The sequence below is a fragment of the Vulpes lagopus genome, chromosome 1 (genome assembly GCF_018345385.1).
Source record: "Vulpes lagopus strain Blue_001 chromosome 1, ASM1834538v1, whole genome shotgun sequence".
In the NCBI taxonomy this organism is placed as follows: domain Eukaryota; kingdom Metazoa; phylum Chordata; class Mammalia; order Carnivora; family Canidae; genus Vulpes; species Vulpes lagopus.
The window spans coordinates 169,779,325-169,795,940 of NC_054824.1; the positions used below are offsets into that span (position 1 = coordinate 169,779,325).

At 42.0% G+C, this 16,616-nt stretch overlaps 2 protein-coding genes and 1 long non-coding RNA gene across 3 annotated transcripts in view; 1 reads left to right on the forward strand and 2 right to left on the reverse strand.

Moving 5' to 3' along the window:
- Window positions 1-1,320, reverse strand: part of LAMC1 (laminin subunit gamma 1) — a 123,203-nt gene extending 121,883 nt beyond the window's left edge. The window contains exon 1 of the mRNA XM_041755724.1: window positions 620-1,320. Within this exon, the coding sequence (XP_041611658.1) occupies window positions 620-1,034 (415 nt within the window). The 5' untranslated portion in view covers window positions 1,035-1,320. The remainder of the gene's footprint in view (window positions 1-619) is intronic.
- Window positions 272-13,383, forward strand: LOC121491191. The gene is made up of 4 exons (XR_005987892.1): window positions 272-298; window positions 2,257-2,418; window positions 12,160-12,385; window positions 13,106-13,383. It is a non-coding gene; the product is annotated as an uncharacterized LOC121491191 (long non-coding RNA).
- On the reverse strand, window positions 1,294-2,869 carry LOC121491186 (basic proline-rich protein-like). The gene is made up of 2 exons (XM_041755738.1): window positions 2,626-2,869; window positions 1,294-2,346 (listed from the first exon to the last, which is right to left on the reverse strand). Exon 2 carries the CDS (start codon window positions 2,074-2,076, stop codon window positions 1,294-1,296), a length of 783 nt encoding a protein of 260 aa, XP_041611672.1. The 5' UTR covers window positions 2,077-2,346; window positions 2,626-2,869.
- Window positions 13,384-16,616: the final 3,233 nt, after the last annotated feature.

Genomic DNA, 16,616 nt, shown 5'->3' on the forward strand with positions numbered 1-16,616 from the left:
ACTCAGGCTCAATCCTGGAGAGGCATTTAACCAAGGTGAGAGTATTTAAGGTGGACTTTCCTATCTCTGATTCAGGAATGCTCCGTGATTGGCCCTGCAAGGAGGCAGAAGAAGCGAGCATAGGGGTTTCTGATGAACGCTTTCGGGGGGTGGGGGACAAAAAAAAGGGGTGGGGGACAGAAATAGCCCAAATGGCGAATCCTCCAGGGAGCGAGAGTCTGGTTACGTTACAAAGGACAGAAAAGCAGAGACAGAGGGGCAAGCGCGGGGAGGCGTCCCGGCCCTAGCGGGATGGCAGGTGGCCGATGAGCTCGGAAGCTGCGGAAGGGGCGATCCGTGCGGCCCCCGCCGGGAGCGGGGAGCGGGGAGCGGGGAGCGGGGAGCCGGGGAGCAGGGAGCCGGGGAGCAGGGCGCCGGGAGCCGGGGAGCAGGGCGCCGGGAGCCGGGGAGCAGGGCGCCGGGAGCCGGGAGCGGGGCGCCGGGAGCAGGGAGCCGGGGGCCGGGAGCCGCGGGCCGGGAGCGGGGCGCCAGCGCGCGGCGGTGCGGGCCCCCAGGCCGGCCGGCAGGGGGAGGCGGCCGGGGCCGGGGCGGGGGCAGGGGCAGCAGCGTCCCCGCTTACCCAGGTGCAGCGTGAGGTTGATGGAGCTGGGGTACTGCACCCCGGCCAGCATGGTCTGGCTCTGCCACCAGGTGGTGTCGGCCTGGTTGTTGTAGTCGGTCAGGAAGGCCGCCCCGTGCTGCAGGTGGGGCTGCCCGGCGTCGCACAGGTGACAGGACTTGGTGACCCCGGTCACCCCGGTCTGCACACAGTACTCCTCGGGCGGGGCCCCGCACGTGTTGGTGGCCGCCACGGTCACGTTGAAGGCGGCGTTGACGAACTCGGGCATGCAGCGCTGCGGCCGCCCGCCCTCGTCCGTGCACTCGTCCATGGCCGCCCGGGCGCAGCCGGCCGCGGCGGCCGCCAGCACCGCCAGCAGCGGCCAGAGCCGGCCCCGGGGCCGCAGCGCCCGCGCGGCGCGCTCGCCGCCCGCCATCCCGCCCGCGCGCTGGGCCGCGGCGAAGGCAAGGGCGCGGGCGCGTTCCTGTCGGCCCGCGGGGTCCCGGGGAGGCCGCTCCGCCGGCCGAGCGCGGCGCCCGGGGTCGGACTGCACACTCCGGCCCGGCTCCCGCCCGCGACGCCGCCCGCCCTGGGCGCCGACCCCCGACTTCCGAGCGCGGCCCCGAGCGCGCGCCCCCGGAGGAAGGAGCGGGGGGTGGGGTCTGGCGGCGGAGCAAGCCCGGCCCGGCCTCGGCTCAGCGGCTGCCGCGGCCCCCGGAGCGGCTCCCCCGCCCTCCTCGCGCCGTGGACTGCGCGGCCGAGCCGGCGACTCGCGGCGGCGGGAGCGGCGGGGGCGGGGGCGGGGGCGGGGGCGGGGGCGGCGGCATCTCGCGCTCGGGCCCGCGGCGCGCGGGCGGCGGGGGAGGGGCCTTGGGGGCGCGGGGGGTGGGCGGGGGGCGGGGAGCGGGCAGGGGAGGGGCGGCGGGGCGGTGCATGCCGGGAGGGAAGGGGAGGCTCGGGGGAGCCCGCGCCCTGCGGGAGCCGGCCCGGGGTGCCCCGGCTGCGCGGCCCGGGGAGAGCCCGGGGCAGGGGCCGCGGGGCGTGGAGGGAGCCCTGGAGGGAGCCCTGCAGGGGCGACGCTGGGTCGGCGAGCTCCCTGGGAACCGGCCTTTGGCCCCGCCAGGTGTCGGTGGTTGCGTGCGGCGGGCGGCGCCCTGGGGCCGGGCTCGAGGGACCTGACGGTGGGCGCAGCCCGCAGGCTCCCGGCCCCGCCGCCCCGCCCCGCCCCCCGGGAATGCGCCCTGCTGCTGCTGCTGCTGCTGCTGCTCCTCCTGCTGCTGCTGCTCCTGCTCCTGCTGCTCCTCCTGCTGCTGCTGCTCCTCCTGCTGCTCCTGCTGCAGCGCCTGCTCCCGCTGCTGCGCGGGGCTCGGCTCTAACCTTCTCCCAGCAGAGGTCCCGGGGTGTCCCCAGGGACTGACACGGTCCCTCTCCCCCACCCCCACCCCCACCCCCAGAATTAAGGGCCTTGGTCTCAGCATTAGAATGACTTTCCTGAAGCAATTTCCTGCCTCCAAATTAAAGTGTAACCCGCCGTTTAACAGGGGCAGAGAAGGAAGTGGAAGGGCTGGGAATGGAATGACATTTTTTCCCCTGGGTAGGCAGACCCACTGCGAAATTCTTCCACTGTGTTGTTTATGTTCCCATCTTGCCTTTAAAAGACTCGAAATTATCTGGATCTGACATCCTCCTCTTCGGGCCTGCTGAGTCACGGAATATTCTCCGTGCCAGGATGACTCAGTTCACAGAACCTGAGCCAGAAGATCATGAGTTTTAGTCCCAGATCAGAACCCCGGGCACTTACCCCAGTGCTGATACGACAAGTAAGGACAGGGAAAGGAGGGTGCTGTGAAAGTGGGCCGCCCCGGGGTGGGTGGTTTTTACACGTTTGGAGTCCCCGGGCAAAGTGGATGCTCGTGAGACACAATTCCCTTTTTTTTTAATTTTCCAGATCTTAAGCGAGAGTAAATAAATATATGCCCCCCCCCCCAAATCCAAACCCACAAAAAGAAACAAACAAAAACCCATACCTGGTTTTACATCCAGTAGTTCCGTTAAGAGAGGGATAGTGGGGATCTGAAATAAGTAAGTAAATGTTAGGTTACTATGGTTGGGGTCAGTGTTACGTCCTGGAGGACAAAGATAATGGTCTGGTTGTTGGGGGCGTGGTCTTGCCAAAATGCTGAGCTTGCTTAGCAGGCACATGGATCCCTTACATTGTTCATTTATTTAATGGGATGGGTGAAGATGATGCCTGCCGAAAAGTCTCTTAACTCCTCATCCTTTGGCATCTCCACTTTGGAAGAAGAAAGCTGTGGGACTGTGCGTAACAGTAGTTTAATCCTTCCATATTTGAGTTGAAGCAAAATATTCATTTATACTTAGGATGATAATCTCTCAGTGTCTTATTGTATTTGAGAACAAAGGCATATAGGAGGAAGAGAAAAAGGTTAGTTGTAAATAAAGCTACAGATATTTCTAATAAATATATTTAAGTAGATATATTAATGCATTCGCCCTTAGGAATTTTCGATATTTTATTAGATATTGGCAAACCAAACAGTGGGGCTCCTTTTGTTTTCCACTAAGTCAAAACAGATAAAGGTAAGGAAACAGCAAAGGTTGCAAAATTAACATAAATGTTTGCTTGTCACTACTGCGTTTTAGATTCTTTTTTTTTTTTTTAAAGATTTTATTTATTTATTCATGAGACACACACACACACACAGAGGAGAGAGGCAGAGACACAGGCAGAGGGAGAAACAGGCTTCATGCAGGGAGCCTGATGTGGGACTCAATCCCAGGACTCTGGGATTACGCCCTGAGCCGAAGGCAGACACCCAACGGCTGAGCCATTCAGGCATCCCTCCATTTTAGATTGTAATGCCCAAGAGTAACTAAACTATGACTTCTGCCCCATAATTTCATTACCAGAGCCTCATCTGATTTCGTAAAGTGAATAAAGAGACTTTGAATTAATTTCTAAATTCTATTGCTCAGGGGAATGTGGCAAGAAAATATCTATTTTTAAGAGAGGTAAAATGTAACCAGGCCCAGGCCATGTGCTTGATTAAACCACACACACACACACACACACTTTGCTCCATTGTTTAAATCCTGGTTCAAACAAACAAACAAAAAAACTCAAAACAAAAATTTTAAGACAATTTGGAAAATTTAAAGCTAATTAGATTTTTTTTATTAAAAAAATAGGTATTTTAGGTACTTAAAGATTTTACTGTTGACTACACTTGGTATTTTAAAAAAGTGAGTGTATGAGATTTTCTTTAACTTAAGGTTACCCTGAGCGGTTTTTGGGGGGAAGGGGGGGCAAAGGGAGAGAGAGAGAAGAATCCTAAGCAGGCTCCAGGCCCAGCATGGAGTCCAATGTGGGCCTCTATCTCACAACCCCTACATCATGACCTGAGCCAAAATCAAGAGCTTAACCAACTGAGCCACCCAGGAGCTTCACTGTTACCCTGTTAAAAAAAAAAAAAAAAAAAAAATTCCATGGCCCTTTAATAATGCATGTTCTTAACTGCTTAGAAACTCTATTATCTAGTACACAGATGTGGTATTTAGAAGAAAAATGTAAAGATGTGGGAGAAATGGTTTCAGATCCCTTAAAAGATGATGTTAGTGCCTGACCACCAGGGTCTCTATGCAGCAAGAAAGGTAGAATGAGGGCAGCCCTGTGGCCCAGCGGTTTAGCGCCGCCTGCAGCCTGGGGTTTGATCCTGGAGAACCAGGATCGAGTCCCCATGTCAGGCTCCCTGCATGGAGCCTGCTTCTCCCTCTGCCTGAGTCTCTGCCTTTCTCTCTGTGTCTCTATGAATGGATAAATAAAATCTTTAAAAAAAAAAAGAAAAGAAAGAAAATAGAGGTGCTTATTTATAATAATAAGACAGAAGAGTTCAATAATTTTTTAAATCCCACCTAGAACTCCAGAGAAAAGAGATTTCTCCCTATCAGGAGCTATATAAACAATTTCAAGGAAGAATGCTGATTTTTCCCGGCTTGAGTCACCTGCAAATCCCTGGACCCACCCACCCCCTAGCTAGTGGAATAGAGTAACTAAACACCCTGCCAAAAAGCCATGGAGTTTGAGAAAAGAAGTTCTCCAAGAAAAGGGTTTTCTGTTGCCAGAAGGGGGCAGGTTACAAGGTAGAAAAATGCAACAGATGTCTACTACATCAAAACTGAGAATGTGTGATATAGTTAGAAAAATAACTTAAACTTTAACATTGAAACTTTGCCCTTTTAAAAAATCTTTTGTGGGATCCCTGGGTGGCGCAGCGGTTTGGCGCCTGCCTTTGGCCCAGGGCGCGATCCTGGAGACCCGGGATCGAATCCCACATCGGGCTCCTGGTGCATGGAGCCTGCTTCTCCCTCTGCCTGTGTCTCTGCCTCTCTCTCTCTCTGTGACTATCATAAATAAATAAAAATTAAAAAAAAAATCTTTTGTAATTACCAATATGTTCATTTTCCCATTTTTTTAAAATATTTTATTCATTTATTCATGAGAGACACAGAGAGAGAGGCAGAGACACAGGCGGAGGGAGAAGCAGGCCCCATGCAAGATGCTGGACCTGGGACTTCATCCCAGGTCTCCAGGACCACGCCCTGGGCCGAAGGCAGGCGCCAAACCACTGAGCAACCCAGAGATCCCCCGTCTTCCCATTTTTTAGTCTTTTCTGACTTCCTTTCCCTGTATTTTCCCCAAGCCTAAGGACCACTGTAATATATGATTTATCTTTTATATTTAGAATGCAATCTAAAGACAACAGTTACTACTAATATGAAGTTAGCCTATATTTACCTTCTGTCTTGTATTTTTCAAAATGTAATAACTGAAGATATTAATGATGTTGAGTTGAGGAAACTAAGGATCAAAGAGATTAAGTAATCTCTACTAAGCAGCAAGATCAAGACTAGAGCTTGCACTTTCTGGTTCTCTGTCCAGTGCTATTTCCTTTTCTCTTGTATGGCCGAGTGTAGAGGAAGAGCTACCTCAGACTTTCAAGGTTATTAGGTTATCAAATGGGAATTCTCAATTAGATGAAAATTAATGTGGTACTGGAAGAGAATTACAATATCCCTCTTCAAAGAGGGATACACACAATCCTTTGTGTTAAAGTTTATAGATCCTTCCTGGGTCCTTGGTACAAATCCAAGCATAACAAGATAAGATATCTTTTGTGGCTATGCTCAGGTAGAGACAGGATTCTTCTTGTATGAGGTAAAGCTCTTCCTTCCCACCCAGCTCCACGTACCTGATTTAAATCATTTTTTAGAAAGATTTTATTTATTTATTTCAGAGAGAGAGAGAGAGAACACATCAGCTGGGGGAAGGGAGAGGAAGAAAGCAGACTCCCGCTGAGCAGGGAGCCCAATATGGGATTCAATCCCAGCACCTGGGGATCAAGACCTGACCCAAAGGCAGATCCTTAACCAACTGAGCCACCCAGGCACCCTAAACCATCTTTATTTATATTGTGATGTAGTTTTTAAAGGAAGAGAAAAGGACACAAATCATAATTCATAAAATTTAACTTAGAACTTTATTTATTACAAAGACAATTAAAAAAGGAAATACTTCCCAAAATGAGGAACAAAGTCCAACTCCTCCCCAAAAATCTTCCCATCAAAGGAACAAAGAACGTCACAACTCAAAAATGTTATTCGGGGCACCTGGGTGGCTCAGTGGTTGAGCATCTGCCTTTGGCTCAGGTGGTGATCCCAGGGTCCTGGGATCGAGTCCCACATAAGGCTCCTCACAGACAGCCTGCTTCTCCCCCTGCCTGTGTCTCTGCCTCTCTGTGTCTCTCATGAATCAATAAATAAAAAATCTAGGGCAGCCCGGGTGGCTCAGCAGTTTGGCGCCACCTTCAGCCCAGGGCGTGATTCTGGAGACCTTGGATGGAGTCCCACATTGGGGTCCCTCCATGGAGCCTGCTTTTCCCTCTGCCTGTCTCTCTCTCTCTCTCTCTCTCTCTCTCTCTCTATGTGTGTGTGTGTGTTTCATGAATAAATTAATAAAAATCTTTAAAAAAATTTTTTTAAATCTTTTTAAAAAAAGTTATTCTACTAACCAGATGTGGACTGCATCCCAACATACAGGAAAGACAGAGAAATAATTTTTTACATGCAAATGACATGGTTTTATTATGAGAATTTGGAATATCCCTAATAAATTGTGGACTCTGAATGGTTAAATACTGTTAGAAAGGGTACAGCATTGACTACAGTTAATAATAGTGTATCATATATTTGAAAGTTGCTAGAAGAGTAGGTCTTTTTAAATTTATTTATTCATGAGAGACACACAGAAAGAGGCAGAGACATAGGCAGAAGGAGAAGCAGGCTCCTGTGGGGACCCCGATGTGGGACTTGATCCCAGGACTCCGGTATCACAACCTGAGCCAAAGGCACACCCTCAACCACTGAGCCACCCAGGGATCCCAAAGAGTAGGTCTTAAAAGTTCTCATCAACAAGAAAAACAAACTATGAATGGTGATAGGCATTAATTAGATTTATCGTGGTGACCATTTTGCAGTATATACAAATATCAAATCATTATGTTGTACAACTGAAACTAATAGTGTTATATGTCAGTTACACAGCAATTAAAAAAAAATCAATCCTAAAAAAAAAGAAAAAGAAAGGATATTTCTTTCAAAACCAAAGTTGTGGGATGCCTGGGTGGCTCAGTGGTTAGGCACCTGCCTTTGGCTGGGTCATGATCCCACGATCCAGAATCGAGTTCCGCATCGGGCTTCCTGAGAGGAGCCACTTCTCCCTCCGCCTGTGTCTCTGCCTCTCTCTCTCAGTCTGTATCTCTCATGAAAAAATAAATAAAATCTTTAGAAAAAAAAAGTTGCTATTAGTAATAGTTTTTCTCCCAATGCTTGATTGCCTTATAGTTCATTACCTTATTCAACTACTTTGGTATATATTGCAATAGGTTTTTTTTTGAGGATGTGCCTGAAAATTATATTGTTTAAAATTAGATGTTTAGGGATCCCTGGGTGGCGCAGCGGTTTAGCGCCTGCCTTTGGCCCAGGGCGCAATCCTGGAGACCGGGGATCGAATCCCACGTCGGGCTCCCGGTGCATGGAGCCTGCTTCTCCCTCTGCCTGTGTCTCTGCCTCTCTCTCTCTCTCTCTCTGTGTGTGTGTGTGTGACTATAATAAATAAATAAAAATTTTAAAAAAATAAAATAAAATTAGAAGTTTATGCCATTTGAGCAAGATTTTTGGGGAGGCTGTTATAATACCAGCTTTATAGTTTTTTCTGACTGTAATTGTTGTGGTCCTGGCCCAGAACCCAAGGGCTGCCATCTCCAGGTTGTATATGTATTTAAACAAAGGCAAAATTAATTTTCTTGTCGTGCAACTGTTATTTATCATAACAATGCAAATTTTATTTATCATAATAACCAAATTAAAAGCAAGATTTTTTTTAATTCACTCATAATTCTGCTATGCTAAAGTGACTTTGTCATCTTTCAGAATTCCTCCTCCCAGCCCATATCATTCTACTATTCTAATAGCCTTTATCAAAGCACATTCTACATATCAAAAACAATGCACAAATTCCAAGGGTTCAATTCAATAGCTCACTTCACAAAGTACAAACACTTCTGTAATCACTACGCAGGTCCAGAAACAGATTATTGCCCTAATCCAAAAGCCCTATCCTGTCCCTCGATGATCAGGACCCCTCGCTTCTCCCCATAAGTGACATCTGTCCTTACTTCTGTCTCCCACAGATTAGATTAATTTTGTTCTTTTTTGAATACTATTTAAATGAAATCACATGGTTTGTATTTGGGGAGGGGCTTCTTTTGATCAATATTATGTTTTGATACTTGTCCGTATTGCTGTATGTAGCAATAGTTCAATATTTGTCTTTATTGAATGGTACTCCATCGTATAAATAAACTATCATTGTTTATTCATTCTACTGTTAGTGGACATTTCAGTCATTTCCAGGTTCCGGCTATCATAACTAATATTACTTGTTACTGCCAAAATTCTTATTTGTCCTGTAGAAATATATATGCATATATATATATATATATATATATATGCACACACATTTATCTAGTAGGGATGGAATTGCTGAGTCATAGGGGGAGGCATATTCAAATTTGGTAGATACTCCCAAAAATGTTTTTCCAAGCTAGTTGTGCCAATATTCTCGCCTACTAACTGTGTATGAGAGTTGTGGTGACAACTTCCACCGACAAATACCACCGCTTCACAATGGTATTGTCAATGTTTTTAATATTCACCATCCTTGGTGCTGAACTCTGGGGCCTCTCACTCCAGCGTGTATGTGTGTGTGTGTTATATGTGTGTGTGTTTATATATATATGATATATATATATATATATACACACAAATGATCTATAAATAAATGGTAAATGCTTGTGTCATTGAATGTGTAGTATTAAACTGTGGCTTTGTTTTCCAATTCCTTAAATACTAATTAGACTGACATCCTTTTCATATATTTTTTAACCATTTGGGAATCCTCTTTTGTGCCCTTTCTTTTTTTTTTTTTTTAAGATTTTATTCATTTATTCATGAGAGACACAGGGAGAGAGGCAGAGACATAGGCAGAGGGAGAAGCAGGCTCCTCGCAGGGAGCCCAATACAGGACTTGATCCCAGGGCCCTGGGATCACTACCTGAGCCAAAGGCAGATGCTCAACCACTGAGCCACCCAGGTGCCCCCTTTGCTCATTTTTCTATTGAGCTGACTGTCTCTTTCTTAATCATGTGTAGATATTCTTTATGCATTTTGGACATAGACCCCTTTTCTGGTTCTATGTATTATAAATATCTTCTTTCACCCTGCTTTGTCTTTTTCCTCTTTAATAGTGCCTCTCATTTTTAAACTTTATGGAAAATTTCAAACATAAATAAAGGTGGAGAAAAGTATGCAATAAAACCTCAGTTTCAAAAAAAGATTCATAGCCAATCTTGTTTCAGCTATGCTCTCATATTTCTCCTCCATCTCACTCCTTCCCATCACCACTTAATTACTTTGAAGCAAAAATCACAGATTTTGTACTATTTCATTTAATAGTATCCTTTGATTAAAGAAATTCCTCATTTAAATGTATTCTAATTTTGAACTTTAAGACTAGTGTTGGGGGCTTCCTAGGTGGCTCAGCGGTTTAGCACCGCCTTCAGCCCAAGGCCTGATCCTGGAGTCCTGGGATCGAGTCCCGCGTCGGGCTCCTGGCATGGCACCTGCTTCTCCCTCCTCCTGTGTCTCTGCTTCTCTCTCTCTCTATGTCTATCACAAATAAATAAATCTTTAAAAAAATAAAATAAAATCTTCAAGGTGATTAGCATATCCTTCTGTGCTATGATTTGGAAATTTTGTTTTCTCTTTCACATTTAAATCTTTAATCCATAAATAAATAAATAAATAAATAAATAAATAAATAAATAAATCTTTAATCCACTAGAATTGATATTTATGTATGTATGGGGTAGAGATCAAAATATATTTTTCCAAATGGCTACCCTACTACTAAATCATTATTATTGAAGAGACTATTCTTTCCCCCATTGCTCTGTAGCAATTAACTTTGTCACCAAACAACCAAGTCCTCTGTTTCAAACATCTGGTTCTGCTTTACTGTAGCTTTGTAATAAGTCTTGATATCCACTAGGGCTGGTTCCCAACACTCTTTTTCTTTAAAGAACATAGTGACTATTCTTGGCCTTTTGCATTTCTGTATAATTTTAGAATTGGCTTCTCCATTTCTACCAAGAAGATCTACGTAGAATTTTGTATATGATTGCATTCAATCTATATATTAATTTGGGAAGAAATAACATCTATACAACATTGAGTCTTATATCCCTCAATATCTATATGTAATATAGATACAGATGTAGATATTTCATAGGTCTTCTTTAGATTATCTTGTTAATCTTTTATCATTTCCTGTGTAGAAATTTGCACATTTTAAATTAAATATTTTGCTAGGTATTTGCTTTTTTATCCTATTGTTTGTTGCTAGAATATAAAAATAGAAATGATTTTCTTATTTTGGCTTTATATCCAGCAATCCAACAATCTTATTAAGTATACTTTTATTTCATTTCCAATACCTTGTAAATCTTTTTAAATTTTTCATTGAAGAATCAGGTCATTTGTGTATACTGGCAGTTTTATTTATTTTCCTTTTTAATACCTTTTAGTTCTTTTTCTTCTCTACTTGTGCTGGTTAGAACATCATATAATGTTGAATAGAAATGATGATAGTGAATATCTTTATCTTGTTCCTGATCTCAGGGGAAAAGTTTTCAACATTTCACAAGTATAACGTTTGTTATACATTTTCTACATTTACCTTTTATCAGATTAAGGAATTTCTTTATTTTACTAGTTTGGGGAGAGGTTTTCATTTTTAAAATTATGAATGAAAGTTGGAATTGGTCATGATTTTTCTCATCTGTTGAAATGCTCATGACTTTTCTATTAACCATACTATATATTATTAGTTGGTTCATGTGCTGAGTTACACTCATTAATTATTAAATGCTAAACCAACCTTGTATTCCTGAAATAAACTTAGTTTGGTTGTGCTATTATCTTTTTTTATCTTACACTGAATTTAGTTTCTAATATTATATTTAGGATTTTTAAAATTGTGTCAATGAGAAATTGCCCTCTTATATGCTCCCCCATATTTTTACATCTCTGTCAGGTTTAGTACCAAGATTATACTGGCTTTATGAAACAAGTTGGGAAGTATCCCTTCTTTATTCTCTGGGAAAATTATTTTCAACGTTATTTCATCTTTAAATGTTAGAAATCGTTCACCAGTGAAGCCATCTTGGTTCTGTTTTTAATTTGTTTATTTAAAGAAAATACAGAACTATTTAAATTTTCTATTTCTTCTTTTGTCAGTTTTAGTAATATATTTTTCAAGGGATTTGTCAATCTCATCTAAATTTCACATTTATTGGCATGGAGTTACTCATAATAACCTCTTATTCTCTTTTTAATGATGGCAGGAGCTTTATTCCTGAAAATGTTTTTTTTTTCTCTTTTTACTTACTAGGTTTATCAGTTTAATTAATTATCACAAATTATCAGCTTTTGACTTTTTAATTTTTCTTTATTATTTGTTTACTATGACACTCATATCTGCTTTTTATTATTATCTTCTTCCTTCAACTTTGAGTTTGATATCCTTTTCTAATTTCTTGAGTAAAATCTCAGATAATTAATTTCAGCCATTTTCCCCATAATATATGTGTTTAAGGGTACAAATTTCCCTCTAATCACCACTTTAGCTACATTCCATAGTTTTGATGTGCCACATCATCATCATTATTACTCAATTCAAAATATTTTCTAATTTCTGTTCAAAGTCTACTTTGGCCCATAGATTATTAAAAGTGTGTTGCTTAATTTCCAAACATTTTGATATTTTCTAGTTATCTTTGTTATCATACTGTTTGCTTAAAATTGAATAACTGAAACCTTAAGAAACATACTCTTTTTTTTTAATTTTTATTTATTTATGATAGTCACACAGAGAGAGAGAGAGAGGCAGAGACAAAGGCAGAGGGAGAAGCAGGCTCCATGCACCGGGAGCCCGACGTGGGATTCGATCCCGGATCTCCAGGCTCGCGCCCTGGGCCTAAGGCAGGCGCCAAACCGCTGCACCACCCAGGGATCCCAAGAAACATGCTCTTAATTATCATGATGGTCTGCTTGGATCATGGAGTTTGCCCTTAGCGGTACATTAAAAAGGTGAGAAAAAGGACTCTGTGGTTTGGGCAAATTGAAAGGGAGGGTAGGCACCAGAACCTCTCTGACCCAGAACACTGAGGTTATATTGTAGAAGCAGCAATGGCCTTTCAACACTGACCCCTGGAGACTAAATAACAACCTCTGGGTTCCTGCATTTACCATGACATAGGAACCTAGAAAAGGAGAGACATTTTCATGATAAGCAGAATAGATGTTTAGAGTCATATTACTACTAAAAATATGTGACCTTACATTATTCTCAAGGCTGGTGAAACAGGATATAGTATTTTTCACTTGGTATCATATTTCACTTGATATTTAGGAGATATGAATGTAATTTAGTCTCCATAATATGATTATTATATCCATTGCTAATATTTACTCAGCACTTCTGTGCCAGGGACATTTAAAATTATTTTGCTTCTCTTATTTCAGTTAGTTCTCATGTCTATTATTATCCCCATTTTCAGATGAAGAAATGAAGGCACTGTGATATTAATCAATTTACCCAAGGTCATTCAGCTCGTAGGGGAGTCTGGACTTAAACTCTGGAGGTCTGGCACTTCAGCCAATGCTCCTAACCACTGTGGATAATAATAACAAGCTTATTTGGAATTTCCTAAGTAGCAATAACATTTTAAGTGCTCAGTGTATATTAACTCATTTCATCTTTGCAATAACTCTGTAAGCAGGTATTTTTACTATCATTCCATTTCATAGGAATATTTCAGTAACTTGCTGAAGACCAGAAAACTAGTAAGTGACAGAGCTGAGACTCAAACATGGACAATCTGGCTGTAGTGTCTTTGTCTTCAATGTTATATAATACTGCTTCCAAATTATATTGACTTATCAAAGACACAGCCAGTCAGAAGACAGGAATAGACATTTTTCCAAAGAAGACATCCAGATGGCCAGCAGACACATGAAAAGATGCTCAACATCACTGATCATCAGAGAAATACAAATCAAAACTATAATGAGATGCCACCTCACACCTGTCAGAATGGCTAAAATCAACAACACAATAAACAGCAGGTGCAGAGAAAGGGAAACCCTCATGCACTGCTAGTGGGAATGCGAACTGGTATAGCCACCCCGGAAAACAGTATGGAACATTCTTCAAAATATTAAAAATGGAACTACCTCATGATCCAACAATCGCACTGCTAAGTATTTACCCAAAGAATATAAAATACAAATTCAAAGGAATATGTGCACCCTGATGTTTACAGCAGCATTATCTACAGTAGTCAAATTATGGAAACAGACCAAGTGTCCACTGACTGATGAATGGATAAGAAAGATGTGGTACACACACACACACACACACACACACACACACACACACACATTGGAATATTACTCAACCATAAAAAATGAAATCTTGCCATTTGCAATGACATAGAAGGAGCTAGAGAGGATTATGCTAAATGAAATAAGTCAGAGAAAGAGAAATACCATATGATTTCATTCATATGTGGAATTTATGAAATAAAACAAATGAGCAAGGGGGAAAAAAGAGAGAGGGAGGCAAACCAAGAAACAGATTCTTAACTATAGAGAACAAACTGATGGTGGATGGGGAATGGGTGAAATAGGTGATGGAGAATAAAGAAAGCACTTGTGATGAGCATCAGGTGATGTATGGATGTGTTGAATCACTATATTGTACCCCTGAAACTAATGTAATATTGTATGTTAACTAACTGGAATTTGAATAAAAACTTTAAAAAAATAAAACAGCAAAGACACAGCCAGTGTCAGACACATCGGTTCACATATATTATCAAATTAAAAATCACGTAAGTTTGGTAATTACGTCAGGAATGATGAGACACTTATTTCTGAACAGATGCTTTGCTCATAAAGTCTTTATAAAGTTCTTTCCAATTTTTAAAATTTAAAAACATAATTTATAAACATAATAGAAATAACCTACAAACAATAATGTTTAAGACAAAGATCACTATGCAAAAATACACATTATATTTTTGGTTTGAATTCTATAACAAAAAGCAATGAGTATTACAGCTAAGATTGGCTGAGGGAAAGAAAACTTCAATTTGCTTTAAGTTATGCACACAGGTTATTTTTTCCACAGTTGAAACCTAAATTATTAAAGTTTGGAAGTTAAATGTTAATGTTAAGCCACTCAAGGACTTCATAAATATGCTGTAATGACAAGGCTTATTCAGTGTTAGTTCCACATGAAGGGGGAAAGGGTCCATTTTCTTCCAAGTCCAGAGACTGGGTCACCTAATAGCCTACTAAGCCTAATGGCAGCAAAATCAAACAATCCTCTTCCCATACATGACATTTTTTAAAGTGTCCAGTAAATTATACAGTAATTGAAGTCCTTCACTTGCTTTTAAGTGTGCCACAATTATAGATATAGGACTTTAAATCCTTTCTCTAATCATATTTGACTGAAGTAATATTAGTTTTCTACTAACCTTTCACCTTTGAGCTTTGGGGGGTGTTCACTATACCCTTTTGTTAATCACAAAGGATACACTTTTCTAAAGCAAGAATGAATACTGACTCTAATTTTACAGAAGTAATTCCAGAAAGTAATTTGACATCAGTTTTAACTTAGTACAAGAAGGACATTTTCTTTCAAAGATTGAGATGGTCTTTTGGATGTCTATTGCACACACATTAGTAGAACTTTTTAGACATAGGCATCCTTTTTGTTTTGTTTTTAATAGCATGTGAACATTTGTGCTAATGGAAGCATCGATCACTTATTCTGGAATTAGTTGTGGAAAGGACAGTCTGAACAGAAAGAACCTCTATGACATGACTGCAGTTTTAGCAAAGAAAATACTCTGGGCTATAAAGCAGGAATACAACATAATCACTACATAAGACAAATAAGTGAACATATTCCATAAGGCTTCTTAAGCAGAAAAAGAAAATAACTACTTCCAAAGAATTCTTCCCAGTATTTCACAAAGTAGAGGTCAAAGCAAATTGTTAAAATCTGAGAAATAAAAGCCAGCAGAATGTTAAAAAAAAAAAAAAAAAAAAGTAACACACTCCAGAAATTGGCACCATGGCAACAGCCATAAATGCTTCAAGGAAAAAAAAAAAGGGCTTTAAGTAACTGCTATGGACTGAATGTGGACCCCAAAATTCATATGTTAAAGCCTTAACTCCTAATATGATGATACTTGGAGATGTGGCTTTGGGGAAATAATTAGGGTTAGATGAGGCCGTGAGGGTGGGGCCCTGGCATGATGAGATTAGTGCCCTTGTAAGAAGAGACACTGGAGAGCAAGCTCACACTCTAGCTCTCCCTCTCCTTTCCCTCTCTCTCTCTCTACCATGTGAGAACACATCAAGAAGGTGGCTGTCTGCAAGCTTGACCAGCACCCTTATCTCGGACCTCTGAGCTTCCAAAACTATGAGGAAATGAAGTTCTGTCTTTGAGCCACCCAGTCTATGGCATTTGTTAAGGCAGCTGACCTAATACAATTGTCAAAAACTATCTTTACTTTGTTTCAGTACACACAAAGTGGAAACTGCTGTATCTCAGAAATTGTGATGCTGTGTATGCACTGAAAATGAGCCTGCCTTTTCTTAATCAGTTGTGGGACCTAAAAATAAGAACAAATTATAACTTAATATGCCCAAATTTGTCACGATCTAATATTCTCTTACCTCTAACATATACCAATAAAAGTAACAATTTCAAAACCCGGTAAAGTTCAAGTAGTCACAGCAAGATGCCAAAATCCTATTTTCCTATAGCTCTAAGGTATGTTTCAGCTTCTGAAATCTTCTGGGTTTTTTCTTTTTGAAATCTTGTGGTTTAATTTAATTCCAATAATGGTAAGAATGGATTTTCTTCACTCAGAATATATAAAATCTGAACATTTTCATGGAAATAAGGTGTAAAAACTGATAATTATAGTACTTTCCCCTCATTTTGTATAGAGGATCATTTTAGTTAACAGGACAGCTTTACATTATTTTCAAATCCTGGAGTACTTACTATTCTGGGACTTCCATGTTGAATAGGTCATTACAAAAATATCATATTAATATCATTTGAGGGCATGAAAGAATCATTGTCATCAGGCTGCCTTTCTGAGCAGTCTTATCCCCTCATGTGAAATATACAATTACATAGCAGCACTGGAGCTACAGAAAGTAAAATGTGTTTCCCACTCCTGTGCCAGAACAGCCAATGCAAGAGTCTGTATTAGCACAGGCAGGATCAAAG